The 22,041-nt window shown below is 31.5% G+C and overlaps 1 protein-coding gene across 2 annotated transcripts; it reads left to right on the top strand.

Annotated features, from left to right (window-relative positions):
• The first annotated feature begins 8,324 nt into the window (after nucleotides 1-8,324).
• Nucleotides 8,325-21,958, top strand: LOC111420796 (NAD kinase 2, mitochondrial). Of its 2 annotated transcripts, none has more exons than XM_071197360.1 (4): nucleotides 8,325-9,307; nucleotides 17,378-17,639; nucleotides 20,900-21,546; nucleotides 21,600-21,958. In XM_071197360.1, the coding sequence occupies exons 1-4, from the start codon at nucleotides 9,229-9,231 to the stop codon at nucleotides 21,830-21,832; spliced, it is 1,221 nt and encodes a 406-aa protein (XP_071053461.1). In that variant the 5' UTR covers nucleotides 8,325-9,228; the 3' UTR covers nucleotides 21,833-21,958. The 2 variants fall into 2 exon arrangements, with proteins under 2 accessions (XP_071053461.1, XP_022909606.1); XM_023053838.2 differs by lacking the exon at nucleotides 8,325-9,307 and adding an exon at nucleotides 15,969-17,199 and having other exon boundaries at nucleotides 21,600-21,956.
• Nucleotides 21,959-22,041: the final 83 nt, after the last annotated feature.

Genomic DNA, 22,041 nt, shown 5'->3' with positions numbered 1-22,041 from the left:
GAACATATCAAACCATATGGTTGTATAAAAAAAAAATCGAGAAAAAATGCGTTCTCTGAAAATATTAAATCAGCAAATTACAATCAAAGTAGGTGTCAAAATAACGCCGTTGACAGCTTTAAATGTCAAAAAATTTACAATTTAAACAAATATGGCGCAATTAAGCGAACGACAAAGAAGGTACGGTGATAGAAAACGCACTCAAAGTGAAGTTTATACACTGTTCAATAATAGAGAGAAATAAATCTATATTACAGCTATCGACCTAATGGTCTTTCCGCTGGCTATAATTACAACAAAAAATTTGAACAATATTATTATTCATTGTCAGCTAAGTATTTATGATAAAAGTTCGGATATTGTCTTCCTCTGATCAACTTCCATCTGTGCAGCTTGTCTCTTTAAACATAATTTATGTATTTTTTCATAATTATTTCTGTTGTCTAAAAATTTCTTCCGTAATCTGTCTAGTCTTAGTCTTATAGGTTCAATACCAGTCATTTCGTATAAGGTCTTGTTTCTTACGTTGTGTACTGGGTTGTTTGAGTGTCTAATCTTAGAGATAATCCTCAAGCATTTTCTTTCCGCTTTGTCAATTATGTCTCCCGTTTTTTTGGATGGATTCATTGATACAATATTGCCATATTCGATCAATGGTCTACATATGCTCTTATATATTTGCAATGCCGTCTTCGTGTTTATACCTTTGTCTTTATAACTTAGAGATCTAAAATATTTCGCCCGTTTAGACATTTCCGCCTGTACCTTCCTGTAGTGTGTAATCATGTTTAATTTGGAATCGATGTTCATTCCTAGGTACTTAACGTTCTGTAATGGTTTTATGTCATGTTGAATAATATTTATCCGGATACACAAATTACACAATCCACAGTATCCAAAATATTAAAAAAATTCTTTAACACCGGAAGTGTTAAAAACCTTCCAAAAGTTGATGGCCAAAGACAGCTACCAATGACCATATGTTATTAATTATTCATAATTGTTGAAATTGTAATTTTTTTGATATTTAAAGCTGTCAACGGCGTTATTTCAAATAAGCAAATATCGCCAAAAAATGCGCCATGATTAATAAAGAAACTTGTATTTGAAACATTTTTCTCTAAAACCACAAATGGCGAAATTATTGGCTATATTCCAGACATTTGACACACCCTGTATATTTACTAATAATATCATAATACATTAATACAAATATCTAATATATTAAGTATACATTTATCTTGCTTTTGATGAAGTAAATTTATCGATTACTTCATCAAAGTCGATCATTTCAAACATTTTTCTTTCCACACCTAAGTAAGCTAGGTCACTTAACACATTAAGGACCGCTCACGAGTTTTCTCGTGCGAAACACGAGTGGGTCAAAAACGTGCAGTCCCAGGCGATCTTGTCCCATCGTTGATCGTAGATATGTAAAAATTAATTTTAATTTGCTAAACGAACATTCACAGCTAGCAATTGATACTGAAATAGTAAGGAGTATTTGAAGCGTGATTCTCAGGTTTGGAAAAACATCTTCTCCGTACGAGATTATAAAGGTAAGAAGCTCTAATGGAGTTTTAGGTTCAATTTCTTTTCTACTGTGGAGTAACATATTGCAGTCATTTGTATTATTAAATTCACCTATGTTTTCACAACTCTTTTCAAGAACATTATCATCATTATGCTGGTTTAATAAATTTTCAACGTCCAGTAGAAATCCACATTTGGAATTAAGATCGTTTAGTCGTGTAAATCGTGTACTTATTTCTTGCTGCAGACGATCAAGAACGTTTTTTATAATACGAGAAATTTCATCTTCTACGGAAAGGCCAACATCGCTAGTCAATTCTAGTAGTACGGTCCTCTGCAAATTTTTCCAATACTCCTATTACAGACTGACGTTTAACAGTTTTCTTTAAAGCATTTTTTAGTAATTCTCATTGTGATGTTGAACATGAGATAAAGAGATATATGTTTTGAATTATTCCAAAACATGTCTTACTAAATTTAAAGAGTGATTATCACAATTTACAAATAGTGCAAATAGTCTATAATTCTTTGTTCAACGCCAGATATATGACCTGACGTCACGGCAGCATTATCATAACATTGTGGTCAGTTGATTCTCATCTGATTTAAGTTTGTTTTTTATTATTTTCTATTGCAGACTCTACAAGGGCAACCTTATCAGGTTGTTTTTCTTTCCTTTTTGTTTTTTTTCTGTTTATTCGGTTGTATAGAGCAAATTTTTCTGGATCCCGCCATTTGTATCTCGATACAGGTATATATATTTTTTTTATTTTTACTTTATTTTAATGTACCATAACACATTGGGGTATCGTTGTTTTCATTTATTGTTTAAGTTATTTTGTATTATAATTTCACAATTATGCATACATTTATATAATATACGTATATATTCATTTAGTTTTACTTTTTATTGTGTATATGTATATATATATATATATATATATATTTCTCTTTGTTCTATATGGGATACAATAAAGTCATATTATTATTATTATTATTATTATCTACCATTCGTTAATGAAATCTGATCGGAATTTAATTTTTCTAAAATTTTGTTTTAAATTGAGGATGCAACTTTAGCATGTATTTCAATAAATCCCAAAAACGATTCTCTGATGGAAACTTTTCTGTTTACAAAAAAGCTTTTTCCTAGTCAGATACTGTCTGCATAGGCAAACAGTAGTTCGTTACAGTTTTATCATTAAATGTCTAGGTGAATACTATTGAACAAGACAAATAGTATCTGTCTAAGCTTGTTTTAGGCAAATACCATTTTTTCGATACAACAATGCAATATAGAGTATAGAGTAGGTACCTGTTCACAATAAAATAAATACATATAGTTCCTATCGTTATCCACCTACTTTTCTTAAATTAAAGTCACTAATGAGTGTCAAACGAGTCAAATTATTTGCGTATCATTTTCAAAAAATGCATAACAGTTTCATATACTTTTAAGTTTAATAGTAGTATAGAAACTAGAGTTCCCGACCGGAAGTTAATCCCCCAAATCCCCCGGTGACGTCTGCGCATGCGCGCAGGAAGTGGCGTCATAGCGCGACGTCGTCACCTAACGGTGGGTGGTTAACGCCATGTTGATTGCCTACTACATGGGGCTCCACCTAGCGGTGCATGGTGGAACTAGGGGTGGAACTCGCATATTTCGGCGCAAGCATCGCCAATTGCTGCAGTAGCAGCAGTAGATGTATCTTCATTTCCAGAAACTATGAATATTCCTGAAGAATCATTTGTATTGCACTTGAAACAATTTGCTCCTCTAACAAGATCTTACATTGAGGGCTATGTAAGAGATGATAACAATGAATTTGATTCTAGGAACAAGGGAGTTCGTGTTGACATTTTAACTGATAAGTTTTACATTGGAGATAGTGAAATATCCTTTAGTAGTAAAACTAATGATATAACCATTACAAATAAAACTTATAAGGGTACGAAAGGTCTGTATGAGCTAATCTTCAAGAGGGAACCAGATCAATTTACTAGTGACGATCAAAAGAATTACGTTGAAATACTTAAAACAACAGCAGCATTAAACAAAAATCAAGATAAAAGCAAACAAATTATGGGTGACAAGTCGGACAAGTATCGTCAAATAATTGCACCTGTTTTAAATGTTACTAAAAATACAAATAAACGATTTATTTCTTGAAGACTAAATAAATAGAACGGCATCTATTATTGCACATAATCTTATTTTTGAAATAAGTACACCTTTTTGTAGTGCACTGATATTTCGAAGGCTGGCACTGGCATTTTGACCAGCATCTCTTGAAGAAATAAAGCATTCCTGGGGTTGGGTTGGTTTAAAAAGCTATTTGCCTGAAAATATTTTAGCCATATGCTATTTGCCTAGGAAAGTAGAATTTAGACTGAAATAAATGGAATAAAACTATTTGCCTAGGCAGATAGTATCTGACTAGGAAAAAGCTATTTACTTGAAACAACCACTTGTCTGCGACATCTACATACCTAAAGACTTGCGAAATTTGTTTTCGATGAGCGATATCGGGAGTTGAATCAAATAAAAGTCCATAATATTTATTTCGTTTGATGTCACTTATTAGTTGATTTTGAACTATGGATGCTAGAAGATGAATAAATTCATTTTGAATACGTTTCCATGACATTTTTAAAATGATTTGCTAGTAGTGGATCAAACTGACCTACAAGTTTAAGTAAAGATAATAAATTTCCGACATTTGTACCATCTTGAGGGTTAGACTTTCAACATGACCACGTAGAGGAAGATTTTGTATAATTAGATGCAAACTAATATTCGCTGCAACATACCTCGCCACCGTTCCTTTTCGGATTGTATATTTGCTTCTAATGATGCGTTAATTCCCGTTTTATTATCTATTAATCTTCTTTCCGTTTCTTCCCAAGTTGTAAAAGATTTTCGGAGATTTGGACTTTTTTTATGCAGAGGAATTTGATGTAATATACAGGAGTAATTAATAAGCAACAAAAGCAGTACGCGGCATTATTTTTTGGTGAGTATAATAACCAAGATCGATTAATTTCAATTCCTTCTTCTTCATTACCGACTCGTTGAGAAAACCATACACGATTACCTGATGTTGCTCGGCATTTAGACAGCATTCGTTTTGAAATATGCGGGATCCACGAATAATCATTTCTGTGCGAAGTTGATTCGATATTATTGGAAGATTGTTAATTAAATTTCAATTAAGCAACATCATTAAACTCCAGAACAGTTGAAATTATAGTGAGTATTTCTGTTGAATTGAGTTCATGAGTTTTAAAAAACTCCAAGCCTTTCCCTTAACTTTTGGCATTTTTACTACACTTTTCTATACTACACAATCTGATATTTTTAGTTCTTTTGTAATTAAATTACGCGTCCATCACTATTAGTAATCATGCCAGAATTTACTAATCAAGTATATGTGGACATTATTTTTGTTTATGGTTTCTGCAATAAAAGCACCTTAGCAGCTACTGCAGAATATCGCCGAAGACTGCCAAATCGTAGGCAGTCGTCTCGAGCAGCTTTTCTCGAGCTTACAGCTGATTACGCGAATTTGGTATTGCGCGAAATCATGGAGGAAGTTCTCGTACTTATTGACTTGGACTTTTTTAAGCTTTTGTGCATTGAACATTACGGCGAGAAGTACTTCATCTGTATCACAATCAGTTAGTGCAAAATGTACAACCAGGTGGCCAACGAATAAGAGTTCAATTTAGTAAATGTAATTTAGTAATTTTGCCTTGCTCGGTGAAAAGTCATTCAGATCCTTTGGGAAGATAGCTAGGCCCAGCAAGTTGAGGTGTGTCTTTAATCGGCAGTGCCCAGTAATGACACCCATTAGAACTTTAATGGTGCTACGAGCAAGTCTTAAAATATTACCGGGTTTGACAGTGGCGATGTTAATAAACAACTTAGCGCGTCTCATTTCAGAAGAACTGGTTCACAGTAGGCGAAGTCTCTATGCAGCAGATTCCACAGTCCAATTCTATGTTTGGCTTACAACAGCATAGGCAAAATCAAATTTTTTTGATTTAATTGTTTGGTCTGACGAAGCAACTTTACAAGAGATGGTGTCAATAACGTGCATAACAGTCACGTGTACTCAATAGAGAATCCGCATAGGAGTAGAAATTACCACCGTTCAACAACTACAAGAAAGAATAATAAACGATGTTGAAGAGTTACGAATTAACAGAAATTTAGACCGTGTTTATAACTCACTGGTACGTCGCTGTGAGCAATGCATCCAAAGCAATGGAAATCATTTTGAGCAATTTTTGTAAAAACAATATTAAAACGTATTTTCATTATTGCGTTGTTATTATAGTTACATTATTGTTAATTATAAAGTTTCTGTGCTAAAAGTTTACGTTTTAAAACTTATATAATTCGTAAACAAACGCAAAAACGCGAAAATTTTATTCTTATTTTTTATTTAAAATTTTATTTTGTATCAGAATCCATATTGCAAACGTGTTATGAATCACCTTGTATACTACTTGTTATAGTGTTTTTTATGTCTGGCATTATCCTTGAATGGAACACATAATGCTCGCTGCTATAACAATAACTGTGTATAGAAGTATGTTTAAAAAAACGGATGTAAAACTGTTTATTGCCTCCCCTTCCTAGATATAATAATTATATATCACACTGTATATTACAATAAATTATAAAAAAATATGTATATCTATAGTAAATATAGGGACCACGTGCTTTTTGAAAAAAAAAATGAAATAAATCCCCCCATATAAGTACCTATATACATGTATAGTCAATTCATAAAATAATGCATCAAAATTAATTTGATATAGGCAACCCATTTTACAAATTTTTATTGAAAAGGGATTAAAATATAAGTATTATGTTAATGTGCATTTTGAAGCATGATTTTATGAGTCATATCTATATTATTAATATATATTAATACTATAAACATAATATAATATATTTATAATAAATTATTTCTTGTAATTATTAAAAAATAATGTAGCTCATCGAGGTTAGTTTTAATATCTGGAGATTGTTGTCTTAATAATTCGATTTACATGATTTTAATTGACTGAATTAACTTATTTATGTTATTAACTTATTATGTTTATATTAAGTTTTTCGATTTTGTTTAAGCCAATTATTTAATTTCAGGTTGATTTTTATGAATAGGGGAACCGGGGTTATTTGCTACAATTTAAAAAAAAAAAGGTTTTTGAGATAAAAATGTTTGAACTCTATTTTTAGATATGATGAAAAAAAAGTTTGAACACGACTCGAATTTATTCGTGTTTTTTTATTTTTTTGGCTCAATTTTAAAAAATTGTGAAAATACGACCTCTTAGGAAGTGATTATGAAATACTCATCAATCATTAAGTCAAGTATCTACTTTTGAATGATAAGACTAGCTTTCAAAAATCAGTTTTAGTTTTTGAGATAATATTTTTTTAGCACAATCGAAATTCTTGGTGAAAAATTTATCAATATAATCGATTCCTTGAAAAATCTTTATGAAATATTTACCAAATAGTAATTCAAGCATCTACTTTCGAATGATAAGATCAGCTTTGAAAAGTCAGTTTTAGTTTTTGAGATAAAAAATTTTGAACACAATTATAATTATTGGTAATTATTTATTATTCTTAGATCTACTTTTAAAGTTTGTAAATAATTGATTCCTTGAAAAATCTTTATGAAATATTTACCAAATAGTAATTCAAGTATTTACTTTCGAATGATAAGATCAGCTTTGAAAAGTCAGTTTTAGTTTTTGACATAAAAATTTTTGAACACAATCCTAATTATTGGTGATTTTTTATTATTCTTAGCTCAACTTTAAAAGTTTGTAAATAATTGATTCCTTGAAAAATCTTTATGAAATATTTCCCAAACAGTAATTCAAGTATCTACTTTCGAATGATAAGGTCAGCTTTGAAAAGTCAGTTTTAGTTTTTGAGATAAAAATTTTTGAACGCAATCCTAATTATTGGTGATTTTTTATTGTTCTTAGCTCGACTTTAAAAGTTTGTAAATAATTCATTCCTTGAAAAATCTTTATGAAATATTTACCAAACAGTAATTCAAGTATCTACTTTCGAATGATAAGGTCAGCTTTGAAAAGTCAGTTTTAGTTTTTGAGATAAAAAATTTTGAGCACAATTCTAATTATTGGTAATTATTTATTATTCTTAGATCTACTTTAAAAGTTTGTAAAGAATTGATTCCTTGATAAATCTTTATGAAATATTTCTCAAATAGTAATTCAAGTATCTACTTTCGAATGATAAGATCAGCTTTGAAAAGTCAGTTTTAGTTTTTGAGATAAAAAATTTTGAACACAATTCTAATTATTGGTAATTATTTATTATTTTTAGATCTACTTTAAATGTTTGTAAATAATTGATTCCTTGAAAAATCTTTATGAAATATTTACCAAATAGTAATTCAAGTATCTACTTTCGAATGATAAGATCAGCTTTGAAAAGTCAGTTTTAGTTTTTGAGATAAAAAATTTTGAACACAATTCTAATTATTGGTAATTATTTATTATTCTTAGATCTACTTTAAAAGTTTGTAAATAATTGATTCCTTGAAAAATCTTTATGAAATATTTACCAAATAATAATTCAAGTATCTACTTTCGAATGATAAGATCAGCTTTGAAAAGTCAGTTTTAGTTTTTGAGATAAAAGATTTTGAACACAATTCTAATTATTGGTAATTATTTATTATTCTTAGATCTACTTTAAAAGTTTGTAAATAATTAATTCCTTGAAGTCTTTATGAAATATTTACCAAATAGTAATTCAAGTATCTACTTTCGAATGATAAGATCAGCTTTGAAAAGTCAGTTTTAGTTTTTGACATACAAATTTTTGAACACAATCCTAATTATTGGTGATTTTTTATTATTCTTAGCTCAACTTTAAAAGTTTGTAAATAATTGATTCCTTGAAAAATCTTTATGAAATATTTCCCAAATAGTAATTCAAGTATCTACTTTCGAATGATAAGATCAGCTTTGAAAAGTTAGTTTTAGTTTTTGAGATAAAAAATTTTGAACACAATTCTAATTATTGGTAATTATTTATTATTCTTAGATCTACTTTAAAAGTTTGTAAATAATTAATTCCTTGAAAAGTCTTTATGAAATATTTATCAAATAGTAATTCAAGTATCTACTTTCGAATGATAAGATCAGCTTTGAAAAATCAGTTTTAGTTTTTGAGATAAAAATTTTTTAACACAACTCTAATTATTGGTAATTATTTATTATTCTTAGCTAATTATTTCAAATTTCAAAATAATATATTTAAACCGGCTACTGATACATTTTAATAAAATTAACCTCGATGAACGTAGCGTTTAAGATCGTAATCGATTTATAGAGAGCTCTATTTGTTAAATTATTATTAATTGTTAGGAAAAAAGCAATTCTCGAACTATGTTACGCTAGAGAAGCGACTAAAACTAAGTATAAACAATGTTTATCTGTGTATGTAATATTTCCAAGAAAATCCTTTAAAAAAACAACTCAAAACTCGTCCTATATAAGTCTAAAAGATCTATTTTAAAAGTTAATGTTTAATTTTTTTCATAATTATTAAACAAAGTAAGAAACAGAGAGGGGTGAAGTTAGGAACAAATTTTTTGTTTCTATTTTGACATAATGTCAAAATTTGAAAAGTGAATGAAAGTTAAATTTCAAGTCCGACATTTCAATGTGAGGTTTGGATCGAGGAAAAATCACGTTTTTAAACCGTTTTCAGGTTAGTTTGAATTCTTTTTTTACACCCCTCGTTTAATTTTTTAAAATTTCTTTTCGTATCGATACACATTTTTTGTTGAATGTAGTTGGTAGTTGTAACATTGACAGAACTGCCAACGATGTAATTTTAAAGTAACGACTCGTATGGGACAATTACAACAACAAATAAAAGTTTTCAAAACGATTGCTGTAAAGCTTTAAATGTATATGTAAATGTTAGAAACTTTTAACGTTAAGTACTCGAAAGCTTTCCGTTCAAAAAAAAGCTTCTTCAGAACTCACTGTGTATATATATAAAATTTCCACGTTGTACAGAAGAAAAAACTGTCTATGTTTAGTTTTCTTTTTATCAAAAACGAACTTTTTTCATCAAATTATTTTTACTTTATTGTTTTATGTGCGAATATAAAAATGTCTTCATCAAAACGATTTTTATTTATATCCACAAAAAAAACTTTATACAGGTGTTCATTTGCTATTCATTAAGCCAAATATGCCTTATACAAAATGGAATATTTTAGGATTTATTTCAATTTTTTGGTTCATTTTCAGTATTAATAATAGTTTCTTTGGCAACATATATATTTTAAATTGAAAAATATTGTAAATATTTCGATCGCTTAAAAATACAGAGAAAAATGTTTCGTGACTTAAGTTAATTTTTAAACAAACTGGTTTTAATATTATTTTAAAAACTTCTTTGTTTTATAACCTTTCAAATGAAGTATTAAGGAGGGCTAAATGTCCTTCCAATTAGCTAATAATAAGGTAAAGGATGAAGCGTGTGTACTTTTGAACACTTACACAAAGTTAATAAAATACAAAATCGAATACACCTACTATTTATTTTAACTTATAGGAACTAAAAAACGTTTATTCATGAATAGAATAAGTCCTGAGGTTGATATTCAATTCATAATAATTATTAACCATCGATTAAACATTACAGATAGCAAAAGTTAGTACCTAAAATTGAGAATTCATTGTTCCAGTACTTTCTTTATTGGAACTAAACATAAGTTTCATTCAAAAAACCAACAAAAACTTCAGAGAAAAAAGGAAACGAATTGAATTTTAACGCATTGTCTAATTCTATCTTACGTTTAAAGATAAAAAATCTTTTAATATATACAAAAAGTATAAGACAGAGTTAAAAAGACAATTCAAATGCCAGAAACAAATATATAATGCATCTGTGATTCTAAATGCAGACAATAAGCAAAAAGCAACATGGAAAATAATAAATTCATAGACAAAGTACACTAAGAAAAACAAACAAGAATTAAAAGTAACACCAGATCAGTTTGCTTCCTTTTTGGCATCCGCAGAATATGATCAAGTAAATGTGACTGCCGAAAGAAATGTTTTGCATAGCAAACATAGTAGTTCATGCTTTTTCAGACCTACTGTCAAAAACGATGTTACTGCAATAACAATGAAACTGAAATCTAAAAAAACAAAAGACATACAATATGGAACTTCGACGGTTATTCTAAAAAGAATCATACCTGGGATGGCAGAATGTATAACATAATTAATACATGCATGTTTAAAACGTGATGTTTTTCTTGACCAATTAAAAGTTGCTAAAATATGTCCTATCTACAAAAAAGGGACATTTGCAGAATTCAACAAACTATACACCAATATCGATTCTTGTCAACTGCCAGACTGACAAATTTCTTTAAGAAAACTGAGGTTGTCAATAATCACCAACAAGTTGGAATGTTTTGGTCTAAGTATGATAACTTCATATTTATCTAATAGGAAAGAAACGGTAATAATAGATGGAACTCTGTCTAAAATGTATTATATCAATGTAGGAGTGCAACAAGGGTCCATCCTAGGTCCTCTTTTGTTTGTAATCTATATTGATAATATGCCTTATTCTGTGTCTAGTGACAGTGTGTGCTTGTACGCGGATGGCACAACTTTTATATCAGTTTGCGAACAACTTGGAAGATCTGCGAAATAAAACCCATCAAACATTAGTAGCTGCGGAATGGTTTAGGACAAATAGTCTAAAACTAAACGAAGAAAAGACTCAATACCTGCACTTTCAAAACAATGTTAAGACAAAGTATAACAACCTAAAACACATAAAGCACATGTAGAGAACATCTCCAAAAAGTTCAACTCAGCAATTTATACTGTGAGGAAAATACGAATATAATCGCCGCGTTTGCAGGGCGACTTACCTATTATGCCAACTTATACCAACCTTGCATTGCTACATTCGGAATACTATAAGTTTTTCTTTAAAAAAAAAGCATTGAGTACGCTATGCAACTTTAAATCCAATCAAAGTTGTTAACATTTTAAATACTTATCCTATATTCAGTATAAAGGGGTGTAACGTCGGACATGGCTAGGCAATTTGGGATGTCAAAAACGACTGTCTGATGTATTCTTCGAGAGTAGCTTATTAATTATTTAACTAACTAATCTAACTAATTTTAGAGCCTCCGAAGATGGCGTAGATCGCTGAAACGCGTCAGGCAGAGTGTAAAATTTAATATATCAATAAAAGCATAAATATACGTTTAATTATTTTCATATACATTTATTGATAACAAGGATCCACATCATGAATAACAATTAATGTTTATAATAAATAGTATTTTCTCTTTAAATAGGGTAGCATTTTGTATCATCCTTTTGTATTGTTGCTCGTTTCAATAAATTAAGTCTGTTCTGATTGGACTAAAATTGCGTTACGTAATGAAACCAGTGCGGTAATAAACTTCATTACGTAACTCAAATCGCCTCAAATGAGTGTGGTAATGGTGACTTATCCAAGCAGTTGTAGATAAATAATATTAAAACGTATATTATTACGTCGGTTCTGACGGCTTTATAAAATCTAAACGAGTTGACTGATGAATGATGCTTTTTCTTAAGAATTAAAAAAAAAGCTTGTCGAAAAAATTCTTGTCCGGCCCCGACGCACAGTGTAGGAAGGGTGAAGGGTGTACATTTTTGGAGGGGTGTAGCTCCTTAGGGGAGCCGAAGTCGCCCATAGTTCATATATTAAAGTACTCTTAAAGGTGCCTAAAGAATCACCCCATGAAGGTTGGGCACGTCATTCAGATACATCCTGTATACCTATATAATATAATATACAGGTGTCCGGAAATTGCGTTCATATATTTAAAAGTATGATTCTACATAAAAAATCATAAAGAAAAGTTCATATAAAGGTGTGTCCTAAAATGCCTCCTAAGGGAGATAGAGCACTTTGAAGAAGACGTTCAATGTGTGGTTATTTCTCATTATTTCAAAAACTACTAGGGTTAGAAACACGAAATTTTGCATATCTAGCTATTTTTACGGGGCGAATACGATAATCGAATGAAAAATTAGAAGGAATGTGTAGTTGCGGAAATAAGGGATAGGGGGCGCAATTTATTTCCCATATTTTTTTTTGTTGTGATCTTTTCACTATTTTAACCTCAAAATTAGAATCCACGGAAAAAAATACATAAAAAATGTTCTGCTTATAAAATGGTCTACGACCAGTAGTTTTCAAGATAAATAATACTAAGTAAAATACTGCACACAAACATGTGTATTAAACTATCACTAGAAATCGTTAGTAGGCTCCTTTCATTTGTTGATCTTTGCTGTCAAGCGGTCGATAAAAAAATATTTTAGTGCAAAAACCATTATTGTAATTTACGTTTAATTAAATCAAAATGGTTTAATACTCAAACGAAGAGATGGCTAACATTCACTTTACGTACGGTAGAGCTGATGGAAATGCCAGAGAAGCACGAAGATTGTACGCAGAACGATATCCAAATCTACAACTTCCCTGTGAACGCCATGTGTTCGCTTGTATTCATAGAAGATTGTGTGAAACTGGGCGCTTCATGCACTACGAGGACTGTAGAACTGGAAGAAAGGGTGCTCGATACAGTAGCTATCAATCCTACGGTAAGTACTCGGAGATTATCGGTACAACAAAATGTGCCACCGTTTGGGAGGTATTTAAAGATCAGCTACTGCATCCATATCATTTCCAAAAGGTGCAGGCTTTAAAACCCACCGATAGCATCCCAAGACTACAGTTCAGTCGTTGGATTATGGAACAATGGCGCCATGACAGAAATTTTCCGGAAAAAATGTTGTTTACCGATGAAGCTGGATTTACCCGAGATGGCGTCATTAACTTCCATAATATCCGTGTTTGGGCCGATCAAACCCATACCATTGTATGGGTTTTAGCCACGAAACATCAAGAAAGATTTTTATTAATGTATGGGTTGGTATTATTGGGGATCATTTAATTGGTCCCCATGTACATACTTGATAATAATAATAATAATACTTTATTGGTGATAGTATCAATAAGTGATTTTCACAGGTCATAAAAGAAAATAATACAATAAACATAAAATGCAATTTACAATAATGGTAAGTACACTAAAAGTAGTAATAAGTAACAACAGGTAAGTAAAAGAACAAAAAAAGAAGAAAAAGGCTTCTGGGAGGTGACACACCGGTCATAGCAAGTCATCAAAATCATTGGTCAAAAACTCCTGAACAGTATAAAAGGCCTTCACCACTAAATAATTTTTCATTTTGTGTTTGAAATTGTTACTCTCTAGCAATCTTATGTGTTTCGGAAGGACATTGTAGAATTTTATGCCAAAATAATTCACGTCATCCCTGGCCCTTGCCGTTCGAGAATAGTCCGTAATTAAGGTATCACTCGCCCTAGTGTGGTAATTATGATAAGTATTAAGAGTTTTAAATTTGGAGATATGGAGATATTACCCGTGATATATAAGAGACAATGGAGAATGTAAAGCGAAGGGAAAGTCAGTATCTTATAATCAATGAAATTGGCTCTACAACAACCTAGACCGCCCATAACACTAACACATCTTCGCTGCACACCAAAAACACGATCCACATGGGCGGAGTGACCCCAACAAATTAACGCGTACGATACGTGGCTGTAAAAATAGCCGTAGTATGTGTTGATCACAACATTGAACTTGACAAGGTCTCTCAGTCTCCGAATGACGAATACAATGGTATTCAGTTTTTTCGTCAATTGGTCAATGTAGGCCTTCCACGTCAAACCAGAGTCAAGATAGACCCCCAAGAACTTGTCCGACTCCGAACACGACCTGAGACGTTTGAGTGAAAGATTTAAAGTTTGTGTTTTTTCTCTATTCATGCTTAGTCTGTTGGTCTGAATCCAATTTGAGATGCAGGCTTGTGACTCAGATATGCGGTGACGCAAGACATCGGCATCTGTTGAGGAGACCATTACGGTTGTATCATCAGCAAAAAGGATGAAGTCGGAATCATGTGGAATGTTACTGGGTAGGTCGTTGATAAATATCAAAAACAGGAGTGGCCCCAATACTGAGCGCTGAGGTACACCATACCTAAGTCTAGACGATCGATAACCGTCTCAACGGTACAAATTATCTTAACTTTTTGCAAAATACCTTGTTTAAACTGATGGAAGAAGTGCCGTATCAAACACGCAGGGAAATGTGGTTTATGCATAATATTTAAATGTGAAAATTACCGTGAAAAATTACCGTGAAAGATGGATAGGTCGAGGAGCGTCCGTAGCATGGCCCCCACGTTCGCCGAACTTGAAGCCATAGACTTCTTTCTCTGGTTATAAAGAGCTGAGTATTTTAGAAGTTGAGTATTCAGTATTTGAGTTGAGTTTATAACTCAAAAACCGTGATGACTAGAAAAATTCTACCTGCACCATTGGATTTCACGTGAAAAAATCTATTAGAACCCGTTTTTACTTTCTTACTAAGTTTCCGGATAGTCGAGATACAGGAGGTGTCTGAAAATCGTAAATTTCAAACACTCCCTGTATATCAAAAACGAAGAGGGCTATGAAAATTTGGTTTGTGCCATTGTAAGTTTCACAAAAAAAGTAGCTCAGGTTCGCGAAAGCCGCAACTTTCTATCTTTCATAATAACTGAGATATCCTGCAAATCCATCGAAATTTGGACACCCTGTACATAAAGCATGAAAACAATTCGATAAAGTAAGTTATAAGTTCTTCAGAAAAATCTGTATTATTCCTTGATTTCTTGCTATGAAATGATGTTACAATTGGGTCTGAAGATATTAATAGTGTGTTTAAAATGTCTCTATTATTGTGTATTCTTGACAATTTTCTGGAAAAGTTCTCTCTATACCTTCTAAGGTCCTTATTCCGAGTTTCTTGCGCTTCTTCTGAAAGCAGGCCAATCTGGATACTTAATGATTTAATTATGAAGTGGCCATGTACAAGAATTTTATGCACTGCCACAGTTATATAATACCAATTATATAATTGATTCTATTATGGAATAGTGTTGTTTGTAAAATTTTTAAATGCAGCTGTGTTCCTGTAAATCCATCTGGTTTGGCATTTTAACGCGCCATTGATTTTCTTTTTTATTACTCTGTGTTCGATAGGTATTTTTTAACTAAAAAAATACTTCGGACTTGTTTGGGAAGAATTGTAACCTTCTTCCCAAACATGATATTCGAATCGTGACTGTTTTTTTAAAGTAGAGTTAGTACTAATGTTAATTCATAAAAAATAGTTGTTCTGAAAAACTGTAAACGATTGATAGTTTCAAAATTAAATTTCTGTAAAATAATAAAGGAAAAAGAAGAATTTTTTTTTGTGTGAACTGGGTATAAAACAAAATATGCAAAATTAACTCTAAAGTTCAACAAATACCAAAATCAAACCGAAAAGAAGAAAAACCAAGCGGCACAGTCAATTTAGACGTCTCAACATCAAAATGTGTGATTTTTTATACAATAGTTTTTAATATAACTGTATTTGACAATGACTGGACATGATTTTTTGCTCATTTTTTAGACCATCTGGTTGGTTGAAACATTAACGTAGCACTGATTTAATAAAATAAAAAATCTTTCAACACTATTTGGCGCTAGAGAAGTTTAAGGTATGCTTGAAAATAAGATGTTAACCAGTAGTAAATACGTACAAAGTTTCAAATTTTACGGTTTACTTATACCCGAAATAAAAGATGAAATGTAAATTTTTGGCTCAACTTTGACAGCTCATAGCTCGAAAACAAAAGAGTTGCGACCCTATGTTTATATAAAAAACTTGCGTTATTTTGGCAAGTACTACGTCCTAGTAAAGTTTCCCGATTAAAAACTGAACCATCCTGTATATACATACCATACTGTAACCATACTGTATATACATCAACCACGGTTAATCCGAACCCCGGCTAAATGGTTCACGGATAATCGGCATTTTACTGTATTTAAAATATTTTTTAACTTAAAATGTGTATTAGAGCGTAGTATATCTAAAGAAGTCGATATGTTGCCAAAGTCTCTATTATTAATCTCTAAATTCCAATATTTGTAGAAAAAATGTAGAAAAGCCAAAAAATTTACATAATTCCTAAACTATTCTACTTAATAATGCATTTCAATACGCACGTTTATGTAGCAGTCACCCTGTATAATAAATAATTGCAAAATTTAAATATTTATCTAAGAAATTCTTTTGAACGTTTGTTCTAAATTCTAATTTTAACCGCTCGTAGTGTGTACGTGCCTTAAAAACGGATCTAATTGAAAGTGTCAATTTATACAAAATAAAATGTGCTTTCCAATTATTGGATTTACGAAAACGAAGCGATAACTTTAAGAATAATAAAAAAAAAGTTTCAAATGAAAACAGAGAGATAACGAGAACACGATTCGGGATCCGGTCAAAGTATCACGCGTTTCGACGCCGCTTCAAACATACACCTTATAATGGTTCGCCTTGGCGGTTAATTCAAAAAAAACAAACAATTAGTTTAAGTGAAAAATTTAGTAAATTTAAATGTACAAACCGAAATATCTCTTTAAAAATGTTATCTCAGGTAAGAAGGGATATAAAAATCTAATTCTACTTCGTTTCATAACCTCACTTTATCTAAACGTCAAACACAAACGTCACGAGTTAAAAACGTAATGTTTTTTTGTTTCACTTTTCGATAATAGATGGAGCTGAATTTAATTTAATTTTATTTAAATTTTTTAATTTATTTTTTATTTTAGGAAGAAATTCAACATATTCTTATAGTAATACGTCTAATTTAAAGGATTATGGTAATGCTTTAATTGTTTCAAAGTTATCCGGTTATGAATTTGAGAGGCACCGGAACAGTGACATGACTCCGGATGATCTTCGCCAGAAATTAATTCGGCGAGGAACCGATTTTGATAGATTAATTAAAAGTCATGATAATCATAAAAAATATGAAAGTGATATGGTTCAAAGTCTTGAAAAATCAGGATTTAAAGTGAAAGTAGTGAACAGGTAAAAAAAAATAGGTTTGAAGTGTTCAAAATGTACAATTTGGTACTGAATAACAACTAAGACGAAGAAGAAGAATTTAATCTTATAATATCACTAGAACTAACACTAGACTTAGTACTAGAAATATTCTGGTTTAGCCATGCGTCTCTCAAGATGGCTAAACCCCAGTGGATGCTCATGAGTAATGTGTCTTGGGATTATTAATTTATTAAAACTTTATTAATGTACCTTTCTACACACCTAATTATGTTTTAAAGTTAAAATCCATTCCTCTTTCTTTGTCTGTGATGAACTTTCAATTGATAACATTCTCAAAGCACTGAGACGATCTTCACACATAGTATTCCTTGGAAAAGTTTTAATAAGTTTTAACTTCGAAAAACACCTCTGTGGTTCTGCTGTTGTCATTGGTATAGTCACTAATATTCGCTAAGTTTTAGTGATAAGCAGTATCTAAACTAGTGATGGAACGGGTAGTGATTTTGCGAAAAGCCAGATACCGGATATTCGGCATCCACTTCGGCCGGATATCCGGTTATGCGGCATATCTATCCGACCATTATGGTTATAATTTCTAGTACATTTCTGAAGCGATACCCTACATTGCCACATTATTCCGATATTTGAATAAAAATGCAATTAATAAGAAAGCTGATTTCCAGAATTAACTTTTTTGATGCTGATTTAACTAACGAAGCAACTCTAAAAACAGGATACTTTAATTGGCGATATTTCCACAAGGATCCTTCAGGAAATAAATTTTGTAGCGGATTTTGAAAATTACTTATCGATGAAAATTGCAACATCGAAAATTTTATCAAAACTTCAAATATTGTTTTCTCAAAAACTAAAAGTTATTTTTCAAAACGTGTTTTCATACTCATATTCCAAGAAGTGGATTTTATTCGAATTTTTAAAACTTTATCGACGAAAATTGCAAAATTCGAAAAAATTTTCGGTCATTTCAAAAATTTATTTCTCAAAAACTAAAAGTGATTTTCCAAAACGGCTTTTTGCATTAAAAACAGGACTTTAACGTTACTTTAATTAATAATTGGTGATATTTCCACAAGGATCCTTCAAGAAATAAAGTTTGTAGCGGATTTTGCAATTTATCGATGAAAATTACAACATCGAAAATTTTATCAAAAGTTCAAATGTTGTTTTCTCAAAAACTAAAGGTTATTTTTCAAAACGTGTTGGTTCATTGGAAAGAGGACACTTTTATTAACACTTTGGCAAATTTTCATACTCATATTCGAAGAAATGGATTTAATACGAATTTTTAAAAATTAATCGACGAAAATTGCAAAATTCGAAAAAATTGTCGATTATTTCAAAAATTTATTTCTCAAGAACTAAAAGTGATTTTTCAAAACGGCTTTTGCATTAAAAAGAGGATACTTTAATTAATAATTGGTGATATTCCCACAAGGATCCTTCAAGAAATGAATTTTATAGCGAATTTTGAAAGTTATCGATGAAAATTGCCACATTGAAAATTTTATCAAAACTTCAAATATTGTTTTCTCAAAAACTAAAGGTTATTTTTCAAAACGTGTTGGTTCATTGGAAAGAGGACACTTTTATTAACACTTTCGAAAATTTTCATACTCATATTCGAAGAAATGGATTTAATACGGATGTTTAAAACTTAATCGACGAAAAATGCAAAATTCGGAAAAATTCTCGATTATTTCAAAAATTTATTTGCAATCTGGACTTTTAGATCATCTGAAACTTTTTTGTTCTAGGTGTAGTGTTAGTTCTAGTTAGTGTGAATCATTCAGGTTTAGCCGCACGTTTCTAAGACGGCTAAACCCGAATGATTCTAGTTCATGGTCTAGCGCTGCATAAGAGTGCGTTTGAAGACGCACGGCTAAACCCGAAACTTTCTAGTTCTAGGTGTTAGTTGGTTTTAATTCTTACGCTAGACCAAGAACTAGAAACATTCGGGTTTAGCCATCTTTAGAGACGTGCGGCTAAACCCGAATGTTTCTAGTTCTAGGGATAGATTCTAGGGATTCGAGTTCTAGTTTTAGTTGTTATTCAACGCTAGAATGTTGTATATTTTTATTGAAGTAGTTGAAAGGTTAAATATACGTATTAGAAAAATACGTATATTAGATTATACAGGGTGTTTCAATGGTACATACGTTAATATGTTAGAGATTTTTTCATTTTAAGCAGAAAAGTTCCCATAAACATGTGCTCAATTCTCAAAGGTAACTGAGATACAGCCAGTTAATGCATAAATTGATATCACGCACGGCTGTTGTGAAACAGCCATTTGTCAATTTTTGACATTTAACATTATTTGGTTGACGTGTCGACTAAGTTGTTGATAATGCCACCCATTGACTCATGCAGAAGATGCTGATATGGTGTTTTGTTACGGTTTCTGCAATGGAAATGCACGTGCTACTCGTCATAACTATAGGAGACGGTTTCCTAACCGAGATTCCAGATTGCATGAAACTGATTCTGTTCCAAGTACAAATATTCATTTTCAACGTGCAGGTGTGCAAACTCTGAATGAAGTTGAACAAATTCTTCAATCGGTAGAACGCATTCCATCTACTAGTACAAGAAGACTTTCTCCTCGTCTTGGTGTTCCTCATGTGACAGTATGGAGAACATTGTGTACTCATTTCTTGTATTCATTGAACCAACAGACTTTGCCAGGAGATTTTAATTTTGTGGATTCAATAACAGTCGAAATGATCACCGTTGGTCTGAGGATAATCCGCATGCCAGTGTTGAAACAAATTTTCAGGTAAAATTCTCTGTGAATGTATGGTGTGGAGTGATTGACAATAACTTAATTGGGCCTTTCGTACTACCCGAGCGTCTAACAGCGGGCAGATATTTAGAGTTCTTGCGCAATTAATACTGTTCCAATACTGTTAAAAGATATTCCTTTGGCCACCAGAGCCAATATGTTCTTCCAGCATGATGGGTCCCTGCTCACTACGGCCGTCAAGTGATGTAATACCTGAACCAAATCTTTGCGGAACGGTGCAAATTTCGATATTTTATGTACACATTTAAATAAATCAGTTTGTGCATTAACTGGATGTATCTTAGTTACTTTTGAGAATTGAGTATATGTTTTTAGGAACTTTTCTCCTCATGAAACACTCTGTATAGTAGATTTAGTTTTAGTTCAATAAAAACATACAACAATCTAAAGCTGAATAAAAACTAAAACAAGAGCTAACACTACCACAACTAACAATGAATTTTATTCCTTGTTTTAGTCTTAATTATAATGATGATAGTGTAAATTGGGCGGATATAGTATTTCCAACAGGTGGTGATGGAACATTCTTATTAGCCGCCGGAAGGGTTCGCACAAATAGTATGCCAGTAATCGGGTTTAACTCATCCCCAGCTCGTTCGGAAGGTCGATTATGTTTACCAAAAAGTTATTCGTACAACATTGAAAAAGCAATAGAAAAATTACGAGCTGGTCAATTTGAATGGTTACGTAGAAGTCGAATTCGCGTTACGATCACCGGTGAAACTCAGGATATTGTTTCGACTCCTTTATATGTACTTCGTGATCAAGTTTCATTTAAACCATCTCAGTATCGTATAGAAAAAGGTTCTAAATTGATTCCACATTTAGCATTGAATGAAGTTTTTATTGGCGAAACACTTTCGGCGAGAGTATCAAATTTGGAACTTTGGCTGGATAAATCGAACGAATCGACTACTATTAAATGCTCAGGTCTTTGCATTTCTACCGGTACGGGTTCGACATCATGGCATTTGAGCATGAATCGACTCCCAGCTCAAACTGTTGAAACACTTTTAACTCTGTTGCATTACCCCGAACCAGAACGAACTGAAAAAGCAAGACAATTATGTAAAATGTATAATGATGCTTTAATTTTTAATGCAAGTAAGATTATTAAAAACGAAATATTACATGAATTATATTTTAATTTTTTTTAGCTGAAACTCGTTTAGCTTATACAATAAGAGAAAATATTTGTTTGGGTGTTTGGCCTCAAGGACGCGATATAAAACGAAGAGGTTTCGTGGACACCATGAAGGTTAAATCGAAATGTTTCGATGCCGCCTTAGTTGTAGATGGTGGGATATCTTATGAATTTAATGATGGAACTATCGCCGAATTATCAGTTCTACCAGAAGATGCTCTTTTAACGGTCAAAATTTTCGAGTAAAAAAACGAAAATATGTTGCGTTTTTTATTAAGTGTTAATCCACATCTTTTGTGATAACAAATCCTTCTAATTTAGGGTATACTAAGTGCTTCTTTTCCTATTGGTGATTAAAACTACATCAATCAACAAAAAAATATAATTTTCTTTATAAATTTATTAAATAAAAAAAATAATCTTACAATTTTTTTTCGTTCAAATCCATTTAAATG

This window comes from Onthophagus taurus, chromosome 7 (genome assembly GCF_036711975.1).
Source record: "Onthophagus taurus isolate NC chromosome 7, IU_Otau_3.0, whole genome shotgun sequence".
Taxonomy (NCBI): domain Eukaryota; kingdom Metazoa; phylum Arthropoda; class Insecta; order Coleoptera; family Scarabaeidae; genus Onthophagus; species Onthophagus taurus.
Note: the sequence above shows the minus strand (reverse complement) of the source record. Positions and strands in the feature narration are given on the sequence as shown.

Coding starts and splice junctions, on each gene's coding strand:
- LOC111420796 (XM_071197360.1), top strand. CDS start 9,229: ATGAAAGTTAAATTTCAAGTCCGACATTTCAATGTGAGGTTTGGATCG. Junction 17,640..20,899: donor AAAGTGAAAGTAGTGAACAG/GTAAAAAAAAAT, acceptor TCCTTGTTTTAG/TCTTAATTATAATGATGATA. Junction 21,547..21,599: donor TGCTTTAATTTTTAATGCAA/GTAAGATTATTA, acceptor AATTTTTTTTAG/CTGAAACTCGTTTAGCTTAT.